This window comes from Acyrthosiphon pisum, chromosome X (assembly GCF_005508785.2).
Source record: "Acyrthosiphon pisum isolate AL4f chromosome X, pea_aphid_22Mar2018_4r6ur, whole genome shotgun sequence".
NCBI classification, from domain to species: Eukaryota; Metazoa; Arthropoda; class Insecta; order Hemiptera; family Aphididae; genus Acyrthosiphon; species Acyrthosiphon pisum.
The window spans coordinates 3,414,689-3,426,833 of NC_042493.1; the positions used below are offsets into that span (position 1 = coordinate 3,414,689).

At 29.6% G+C, this 12,145-nt stretch overlaps 1 protein-coding gene across 1 annotated transcript in view; it reads left to right on the top strand.

The window, feature by feature from the left end:
- The window catches only part of LOC100164781 (long-chain fatty acid transport protein 4), a 59,644-nt gene that overhangs the window by 42,038 nt on the left and 5,461 nt on the right, over positions 1 to 12,145 (top strand). Inside the window, exons 4-8 of the mRNA XM_001942843.5 lie at positions 1,343 to 1,580; positions 3,975 to 4,200; positions 5,771 to 5,972; positions 6,595 to 6,787; positions 11,281 to 11,424. Coding sequence (XP_001942878.2) covers positions 1,343 to 1,580; positions 3,975 to 4,200; positions 5,771 to 5,972; positions 6,595 to 6,787; positions 11,281 to 11,424 — 1,003 coding nt within the window. The remainder of the gene's footprint in view (positions 1 to 1,342; positions 1,581 to 3,974; positions 4,201 to 5,770; positions 5,973 to 6,594; positions 6,788 to 11,280; positions 11,425 to 12,145) is intronic.

A 12,145-nucleotide genomic window follows, 5' to 3' on the forward strand; every position in this document is an offset into this window, starting at 1 on the left:
ATTAACTTTTAGATTGCAATTGATAATTAATAATTTAGACATAATATTGCTATTTCGAAAATCAACTAATAACTGGTAGGTAGTTATAGATTGACAGAAGAATGCTTTTTGCATTTTAAAATTGAATATTCTTATAAATTATATCGTTAAAAAAATTTAATGTGTTTGATGTTTATATACTTATGTCAAAAGAAGTAAATTAAATTATAAATACAAAACTTGTTTGTATTGTAACTTTCAAAATAATACTCATAAATATCACAAATGCATTACTCATATAATGTAATTAAAATAAAAAATAAAATAACAAATAAAATAGGTTATAACGACTTAAAGGCTGCTGCTGAAGAGTAAAAACCAGTTTAAATATTTAGAGTTATAGAACTGAACCTTGGTTCTATTTTTCATGGTTATCAGATATTTCAAACCCGTTTTTGTTTCTTTGGAGCTTAACCAGGACCTATAGTTGAACCGATTTGGTGAAACATGTTTCCTTATAACCTACCAATGATTCATCGAAGGTACATGATTTTTTTCAACAGATAAACAATTTAAAATAAATAAATGGAAAGTGGTCTGGAAAACATAGATATACTGTATCTTCGAGTGTATCTCTTTTCAGTACAAATTAATGTATTGTTTTATAAGTCAGTATTTAGATAAACTACAATTACACGTTTCAACAATTATATTTCGATACTTAGATGCTTAATGTTCTTACTAATCACATAATGATTAATATGGTGTAACCATAAAAATGTTTAAATATTTTTTTATTTTTAAAATTCTTCAAGAAAGTTGAATGTTTTAAAAAAAAATCCACAAATTTCCAGTTGCATCATTTGTTTCAAGATTTGTTTGTGTTTTTCATTTTAACAGTACTTATAATCTATATTATATACAATGTGATCCATTAATAATTCATTTAAATAATTAATAACATAAGACACTCATTATTTCAAAAAATATTAACGTTTCTGAAATTGTTGTTTTTACACAATTTCAAGTTGTTACAAAACAAATGTTTTTATTTTTTATTTTTCGTATCCTCGTATTTTTTTTTAATGTTTTTTACTTTTTTGAATGACAACATACAGTTTTAATTTATATTAATAGCAGACTGTTTTTCGGAGTATTTCTACTATAAATTATATTATATGATTTATATAATTAGATTATACCTACTGTATGTATTAGCACAGTTTTTAAAATGTCTTATCTTGATATACGGTGTAATTTTACAGCCTATAGCTTATAAGACATTTTTAATTGACACCAGACTTTGAATAAACGTAGCGTAGAATTATTGATATGCACATATTATATTGATGTGTTGGAACAGGTTGAAGAATACAGTAACAAAGTGGCCAATGTTATGTTGGAGAGAGGTTTCAAGAAGGGCGATGTGGTCGGCTTGCTGATGGAAAACCGACCGGAGTTCGTGGGTATTTGGTTGGGCATGTCCAAAGTAGGCATCGTAACCGCGTTGATCAACTACAACCAGAGGATGGTGTCACTGTTACACTCCATCAAAGTGGCCAACTGTACCAGTTTGATTTACGGGGCCGAATTGTCATCGGGTAAGAATATATAGGCTACAGTTACTAGGTTTATATGCTGATGTTAAAACGGTTTTACTTTCACGGATTATTGTGTTTTTACTGATAAATAAAAGAAACCACCTATATATAGCAGGAAGCATAGATCACCCGTGAATTTAAAATCAACACCGCCGGGTTAAAGTGGTTGGGTAAGGGGGTGCGCCAAAGGACTAGATCCTTCTACTTCTGACCACGCTTAAAAAACGTATACTCATAATGGTACGCTGGTGCGTTGACACTTTAAGTTAAATCGAAATAATTATTTATTTACGTACCTAATGTTATCATTTTATAGTCTTGCAAACCTTTTTTATTAAATATTTTTAGTTTGACAAAAATAGTATTACCTATACAGAATATTTGGTTAATTTTTTTATCATCTCACTACTCTAGTTGTTTGGTTAGGTACACGAACTTCTTATTTAATATAATAATAAACATATCAGTTGGGCCGTGCGCAGTACTGCAACGTACAATTACAGAGGCGTTATAAATATGATATAGTATGTTCATGAGGTTTGTGAAAAAAATGTATTATTTGTATGTACAGAGACTTTGAACTTGGTGTATACAACGTTTGAAGTATTTGTCCGTAAAGAAAAGGAGTTTTTAATTTACAATATTTCTTTGTATACAATGTTAGAAGTCAAAATACAGTAATTTCTTCTTGTTTTTCGTTTTCCATTTGCTGTTTGTTTATTACGTTTTAATGTTGAATATCTGAAAATTCATTCAAGGAAGAGATTATTTTTTACGTCCTTTGGTCGTTTTTGGATGTTATATTAGCAAACATTTGTTTGTCAGATGCATATCCATTTGATGCGGTTGCCCATGGTGTTTGTGAGTTGCGTATTTATTAGATATGTTGGCCAATGTTCAATTTTTGTTTCATTTAAATGTAATTTTTAACGAAATACAGCATTTTAACACAAAGTGATTGTGCTATGTCAGAAGCAGAAGCAATAACGCATCGTTTCTGCGTGCGAATTATTGAATATGGTGCAGTCTTTGTTGAGAAAAAAAGATGTTGACGTCAGAAATAATATATATGTTTTTATTTTATTTTATTATGTTAAAAAATATAAAATGTAAGTACCTACCTACATTACATTTTTTATTGTATGTGTAGTACATAACGTAGGTACGTAGTAGGTACGTGTAATGAATAAATTAGTTATCTTAATAAAGAAAATATTATTAATATTCCTGTTATATATTGATATATATCGATATTATATTACTGTTTTTATTTTCAATTACATACATTTTTACTTAAGATTAAATATTTTGTTATATAATCGCTACACAGTTTAAATTTTGGACAAATGGGTGCTAGATTTTGGATTTAAAAAATGAGAAATGTATGTGTAAATTAAATTAATAATTATAGGTAACTAGTTCAAATATAACAAATACTAATGAACACATGAACCAACGCCTACCATTGGTTGCGACGACCGCGACGTTATAAAATTAATATTATGTTTAAGTAATAAGAATTATTTAAGTTTACACGCAAGGAACGCTTGAAATAGAATAGACATCACAGTGTCCTTTGTCATTTGAGTAAGTGAAACAGTCGTTACATACAATACAGGTTAATAACTTTCTTTGATGCCTAAATATTGGATGAAAAAATTGTGTTAAACGGTTGCAGATGTGGTTCTCCGCAATTCTTAGGAAATTTTATTTGTTATATACCTGTTGATTGCAACCCATATTAATAAGGTACATTCTCTAGAGAGTGGTTTTATTTACTCAGAGTACCTATGGCGTTTCACAACAGGCTTTGTTATTTAACCCTCTTACACGGCGCTGTATTATATTTAGATTATTATTATTATTATTATTATTATTATTATGTTTTTAGTTATATGTATTTGGTATGTTTTTTTTTTGCCGTATCCTTTTGAAAATTTGGTTATTGCATATATTAACTATAAATTCGAAAAATGTATGTTTTGGGGTATATTTAAAGTAGAATAAAAAGATGCTACGTTATTTTACGCGCCTAAATAAAATTTCATAATATCAGAAAGTTTGACTTTGACGAAAAACTGTAAAAATGATTTAAATGTATGTAAAAGCTATAGACTAATGAACATTATTTGATTAACTTTATTCAATTAATTTTAAAATATAAGATATTTACTTCTATTTCACTGTTAATGATTATTTAGAAAATATTTATACATTTATTGAATATGTTACTTATTATATTTTGATTGCATATTTTACTATTTCATAGTAAATATGAATCCAAGCCCTAATGATTACAATTTGTTATACAATATTTATTATCATCTAAGAACCTCTTGATAGATCATTTATTAAATACTAAATTAAGATAATACAACCAAATATTTTTTCCAGACATCGACGATATCAAAGGTGATCTGGACAACGATATAAAACTGTTTAAATTTTCGAGCACTCCACCGCCCGCCAACGACGGTACCTACTTGAACCACTTTCTGGATAAAGCGTCACCGTCCGCGCCAAACCCACCAGAAAAACCAGGTTACAACGACAAACTGCTGTACATTTACACGTCCGGTACCACCGGTTACCCAAAAGCAGCCATTATTACCAACGTCAGGTAATGAAAACCGACATTTCCACGATGGATTATACGGCAACAGACGGAGTCTGTGTAAATTCACTGAGTGGTGACGACGTCGTGAACTTATATTATGTGCGAGACGACAAACAATTATGACCCACCCACGCACCAATTTATTGATAAAAAACGACCCCTCTTTCATATATACAGTAGACGCGTGTATATATATTATATTACGTTGTTATTAAATTCATCGAGCTTTTGCAACACATTTAAACTTAATTGCCAACATAATCTACCTCGATTATAACTTAATACTTGCCTACTTCCTATCTATATAATCCATTCACTTAGTAAAAGAATCCACGAATCCAGATTCGCAGCAGACTACTTTCGTGCGCGCCACTGAATTCACGAATATAAATAATAACATAATATACTATTTTTAATAGTAATTATAAGACACATTGCCATTTAAATAATTATAATGGGTTAATTTTATTTCTAAAAGGGATAAAAGGGACAAACATGTGTATATGTATTTATTGTGAATGTGGGTACGGTTCTAATATACTAAATGTCTAAATAGTAAATATAATATACTATTAATCCGGCTCTGCCTATACCCATGACTAAATAGATAGGTATGATCACATCGGTACGTGTTCTCGTCCATTCTAGCACACAACGCCTATTGTAGTTCTCGTTATTTCATTGGCTTAATAATTTTGGCGCAAACAATTTTATATGTAAATATTACATGGAATTGTGTTGATACCATCACTTAAGTAGTTATTAAATCATAAACTCAAAACTAATAACTAATAAGTCATAAGATAATAAGAAAATTTAACTAAAAAATAATAATTTTAAATTTATTTAAATTTCTTTTTAAAATATAATCTAGTGTTGATAATATGAATAACCAATGAGAAGCCAAGAACTGAGTTATTGATATGGTCTGAAGGAAAATCTGCGTATCAGTAAAAATGTGATCATACGTATTTAGTCATGCCTATACCATTATTTATTTAAAAATAACTACTTTCTAAACATTTTAGATTCTGAGTGGTGTATTGGTTTGTAGCGTAGCTACGATATTTTCACGGGAGAGAGGGAGGGTATAAAGATTTGAATAGACATATTCAATATACACATATATATTTATATTATTATATACATGTTGTATTGTGTACAAAATTTGGTCTCCAGGGGAAATGTCCTCCCGTGACCGTATAGATACTCACTGGTATTGGTCGTACAGTATTATTTTAAGTACCTATTGACTGTCATAATTTCTCCAGTAGAAACAAACTTCTCCAAAATCTATATGATTTATCGCCTTTCACGATCGATTGAAATTCAAACCCAAGTCGGTATTTTAAACCGGTCATTCATTTTATTTCTCTAGTAGTTGTCCATGAAACAAAATCAAAAAAAGTAAACATCCTAAAAAGTCACAGAGGAAGAAAAATAAAATAGTTAATAGTTTTTATTTATATCTACTCTAGCTTAATTTTACATTATTCACTTACATTTTTAATTCATTGTGTTTGTATAATGTCTACCTATACACATTCTTAAGTGTCTGTTCTCGTTGTTTTAGATATATTTTCATCGCCGGTGCTTATGCGTATCAAGTGGGCCTAAAGTACAGCGATCGGTTCTACACGCCAATGCCGTTGTACCACACCGCCGCCGGCATAATGTGCATTGGCCAATCGCTTCTTTACGGCTGTACCACGGTTATACGGAAAAAGTTTTCTGCTTCCGGGTACTTCCAAGACATTTCCAAATACAATTGTACCGTAAGTCACCGTTTACCATTGTTTATAAATATATTATTATGTATAAGCAATAAGCATTGAGTGTATACAATATTATATACTCAATAGTATAAGGTTTATCGCTGCCAATGACTTTTTTCTGATCAATATGTTTGAAATACGATTTGAAAATTATTACCCACCTACTGTAAACAATTATTATAATTCATATAGTATTATATTGTGGTTTACTTACTTCTCGATACAAAAATATCGGTTTTCTGGTTTCTAAAAACCTGAGACACTAAGTGCTTAATTATTTAAATAATTTAAAAGTTTAATTTCTAGTTTGTCCGTTGATTATTATGAATAGTGGCTAGTGTTGAAAATTTAGGGTATGTAGTATAAAATTCTAACCACACTCAGAGACTGGGGAAGAGTTTAGACGACCAAACTTAAATATATTTTTACACACATTTAATATAGAATTGTAGTGAAATGAATTATACATTTCGAGCGTAGAGAAAATCGTTTTTTAGGTGACATTTATTGAGTTAGGTACAAATATTACTTAACGCTGGCCCTAATCGCACTGTCCGATACTCCATGTCAGACTTGTAAGTGATACACTTGTTAATAATTATTATGTTCGTATACACTGCAGGCAGCCCAGTACATCGGTGAAATGTGTCGCTACATTTTGGCCACTCCGCCCAAAGCCGACGATACAAACCACAAATTGAGAATCATATTCGGAAATGGTCTGAAACCTCAGATATGGAAAGAATTCGTGTCCAGATTCAACGTACCTCGGGTCGCAGAGTTCTACGGATCGACAGAAGGAAACGCAAACATTGGTAAGCTCGTTTTATCTTGATCCTCCATGGAAACAAACTCTGTTAAGACTTTTACAGTGTACCACAAAAATAAATAATATAAAAAAAAAAATAAAAAAAATAATGAGTAACTTGTCAAAATTGTTGTATCGAAGAATGGTGTGAATAGATTTTTTGTACACATTTATTTAAGCTATAGGTAACTAAAAATTAGTATAAAAAAATTTAAAATTGCATTATTTACAAAAAATCGTAACATCTAATAAGTTACACAGTTCTACCTAAGATTATACAAAATGTTGAAAGTCTCTACGATTTGGGTTTTTTTTTTAATAGCAACCAAAAAACCTTTAAATTATTATAGAAAAAATAAATTAATATTGTTTGGATATCAAATTTTGTCAACACTTAAAACATTGCAACATTCAAACACATAAAAATATGTATCTGAGTTTTTTCGATATTTTTACTGTTTAAAAATAACTTTTATCACTAAAACAAAATGTTTCGATTTTAGTATAAAAAATACTAAAAAAAGTTTTAATTTTCAAATGCTTATAGGTAAATATCTATAAAAAATACCCCAAATAATATGAAAATTTGTGTTGCGTCAATATCCTCGTTGTGACGTTGTCTCTTATTATTTTTACTCAATACCTACTTATTACTAAAAAAATACTTACCATCATGATAGCGGTGATATTGAATTGAGTCCATGCTACTTTTATATATTTGAATTGAGTCCGTATAGATAATAATATATAATAAATATTTAGGGAATAATATGGATATAATATACATATATGTATACTTATATACTTATAAATACCGTTAAAACTTTGTGTTAAATTTTAAGATACTAATAATAATCGTGGTTCAACATCTGCAGTACCCGTGGATTTTTTCAATGTATTAATAGTCAGGGCTTAAGACCACCCCCAAATTGAACCAATTTGAGCTTATGAGTTTGCATAATTTCTTTATACTTATTATTATTATTATTATTATTATTATGATTAAAAAAATACAATTACACACATTTTTTGGGAGACTACTCAGTACTCAGCCAACCTCCTAACGTTCTAGGTAACGCTAATAGGCATAAGAGACTCAACTCAAACAACCTAAAAATATTGGTCGGACTCAACTCCGATAACCCAAAAGTATTTGCGGGACTCAATTCAATGTTATCCCATGATCGCATATCCTAACAGAAACTTCAATTTCTAATATTGAATCAAATAGTTAACACATACACACACACACACACACACACACACACACACACACACACACACACACACACACACACACACACACACACACACACACACACACACATACACGCATGACATACATCATTGTTTAACCAATACATTATTCGCTCCACTAAGCCATAATAATTTATTTTAATTACATTAAAATGATCCGTTCAAATTCTATGTCATAAATAGGCTTAGGGACTTATAGCTCTAAAAAATACACAAATATGCTTCTAAAATCATTAAAATATGCATTATAATATGCATTTATATGCATTAAAAACAAATTGAAAAATTGAATTTTTTCAAATTTATTATTTATTTTTAAAATTTTGCAAAATTAAACTGAGAATTAAAAATAAAATAAAATAAATAAAAATAAATAGATAAAAACAAAATAAAATACAATAAAATATATAAATATTACAATATTTTTAAATGACATAACTTTGCTACTTAAATAAAACAATTGTTTTATATATAAAAAAATATGTTCTCTGTAAAAATTACACCATTAATTCTGCATTATTTTGAGTTTCTTGAAAATTACATTGTACGATTAAATACTTTCTTATGTTTTCGAATGTAAATCTCCGACGATTACTGGACAATAAATTTTTGTAAATTGAGAAACTCCGTTCAACGTCTACAGAAGTAATTGGAGCATAATTAAAGTATGCCAAATCATCATTTGTCATATCTTCAGGCAAACCTTCCAAATTTTCCACTTCACCACTTAATATTTTATAAATTTTTAACACAATATTATAGCCAGAATTTTTATCTAAAACATCATTCATTTTATTTACAATTGGTATAGCCTTTGTACATTTCAAGTGACTGATTTTATTTTTTGTATCTTCAATTATTTTTAACGAATCCGACAGCTTAGTACCTCTTTTTTCTAATGTTATCGCTCGAGGTAAAAATTCAAAATTTGCTTTGATAAATGTTAGTTGATATGGAAGATTACTTTTTTTCAAATACTTTTTAGCGGTTTTAATTGATGCTGCATCATCATTGTCAAATGTTTGTATAACTGAATGAATTTTTGAAAAATGTTCACAATAATACAAGGTGGCATTTATCCAAGTCCCCCATCTTATTAATATGGGTTCTGGTGGCAACGGAATCTCATTGTTTGTTATATTTAAAAATGTTTTAATACGTACAGGTGATTTTCGAAACACTTTTTTAACTGAGGCTACTACTTTATCAACATTTGAAAATTCGCCACAAATTTTTTCGGCAATTCTATGAAATACATGAGCGAGGCAAGTCAAATGTATGCATTTAGAGTAAAGAGTATTTATACATTTACCCGCCTTCACCACGTACAGGGCAGCATCACTTAGAAACAATAAAGCATTATCATGCTGAACTCCATCGGGCCATAATATTCCCATAGCTTTGTCAAATAACTTAAATATAGTTGAATGATTAGTTTTCTCTAATTCTTCGGAATGTAATAAAAAAATTTTCCCTGCTCTATCAATTTCCAGTGTTCCTATTACCTACAAAATTTGCCACAAAACGCCCGGTGACATCCGTAGTCTCATCAACAGATACCCAAATTTTTTTTTTTGTCAACATAGTTCCTAATTTTCAACAGAGTTTCTTGATAAATGTTGTCTACGTACCCTTTACGTAAAGTGGTTTCACTAGGTATGCTTTCATTTGTATATTTTTCTAAAAAGCTTTTGAACTCGTTGTTCGATAATTTATTTAATGGAATATTTGATAAAAGCAAAGCTTTACACAAATCTTTGTTGAAAGAACTCTTGTTACCCAAGTCTGAGTTTGAAACTAATTGTTGTGTTACCTTATTTTTTTTATTTTCATTACGTTTTACTGCTCCACAATCCTTTTCAGTTTTTAGGTGTTGGACCACATTGAATCGTTTATCACTCCCCACTTTTTTTTCACATAGTACACAAAATAAAACGTGTCCATCGGATGTAAATGTATCTTTAAACTCCGAAACAAAACTTTGAAGTCGGCTACTCGTAGATTTTTGTACTTTCGGCATTATACAATGTTACTAAATATACTCGCACTACGTTTTACATATGATTCGAAGTTACGCGGTTGCGAGACGGCGAGACGCAAAAACAACGACGGATAATAATCGACTGAACTGAACACTAAACAATTTATTATTCTATATCGACTATTATCTTTATCGACATCCGGTCGATATCCAGAGGGTTTTACGATCGATACGGGTTTATAGTATTACTTATAGTTTGTACTTACACAAAAATTATAACGAGAAATGAGAGGTATTTTGGATATGAAATTTTTTTTCGATCGGTTGAAATATGTATGTACAATTATATGTATCTATAGTTTTTAATTTGAAATTTGAACATTTTGCCAAAATATGCAAAATAAGCATAAAAATTTTAAAATATGCACTCTCCTGCAAAATCTATCAAATATGCAAAAATATGCACATTCAAATTTTAGATCTGATATCATGGCACCGAGAAACGAATTTGTTTCGCACTTTGCTATATTTAACAATAATTAAAAAAAGTATGCAAATGCTAGAAGTCCCTAAGCCTAGTCATAAATAATAAATTTATAAAAATTTAATAAGTGTCTTCGAGATTTATATATATTTCAAATTATTACAAAATTTTTGTATTGTAAAAACGAATTTTAATTTTAATATCAAAATTTAATGTAATATTATATCTTTTAGTACTCTGTGTAATAAGTGCTCGTATGGACGTTGCTGCAGACAGCTGCTCAGATTTAAACTTTGTAGTAGATTATTATTATATTATAATATGTTCAAACAAAAATGTAAACTATGATACACCACTGGTAGGTTTCACCTAAGTATGGATACCTATATAAGATCAACATTATACTCTACATGCCTACCACCTATAAAACCTATAAAAACTCATAAGCTATTCGATATCTTAACTGAAACCAGAGTGATTTGAGTTTTAAAGTATTGACTTACATTTTTCAAGATTTCGAAATTATCGACTAGTACGAATACCACTGTGCTAGCCGATTGTATGTAGGTTAGGTATTAGGTCAGGTCGTTTATTATCATATAGGGCTGTATATGAATGATGAACATATTATATATTTTGTTTTACTCTGCACAATTTTGAGCCAGTACGTTTATTCGGGCCTCTCCCATAACTCCCACTTATCTGCACCGCCGCCGCCATTGTCGCAGTTGTGTTTATATAAATACATTATAATGTGTATTATTTTCTTTGTTTGCAGCTAATACAGATAACACGTTCGGAGCCATTGGGTTCGTGTCTAGACTAATACCCAGCATATACCCGATATCGATTATACGGGTAAATCCGGAGACGTGTGAACCCGTCCGAAACGCTGCCGGACTTTGCACCCGTTGCAATCCAGGTAAGGAAGAGTCAGCAGCTGTTCAAGCGAGTAGTACTTGCTCATGCACTTTCATATAGTCAATTTTTTAATTTATGTTCGCGTAACACTAAACTACAGTAAACTACTTACTATACACCTACATAATATTATATAAATGTAAAAAAATCACTATTCGTCTAGGTCTATGTTTTTAAAAAATTTTTTTTTTAAAAGTTTAAACTTTGAAGCAGCTCCATGCAAGGGGTGAAGCCCTATACATCCCGTACTAAATAATATCTGTGTTGGCCATTTGATAATTTTATTTTAATTATTATTCCGTATTTCTTATTATGCGTACAATCTAGAACAGAATACTTTTTTGAAAATTATGATGTCTCTAAATGTTGAATACTAAACAGATAATGTATGTAGACTATGTATGTCTACATTTATCCAATTATAAAACACTTATACTTATAAATAAATCGGTTGAAAATTCGATATTCAGACCTATAACATATTCTGCTCATTCATGTTGTGGAATTGAAGATAAGGGGCTAACATTTATCGACAAAACAATCATCTATAGTCGTTTTCGTAATAAATTATTATATAATTATTATTATTATTATACCGTATAGAACCTTGCAGTACCTTAAATTATAAGAAAATTTAACATAAGTTATAACCACATTGTTAATTATGGAAATATGAATTATTTTAAAATGGATTATCGGAAAAATGGGTAAAAGTCAGAAAA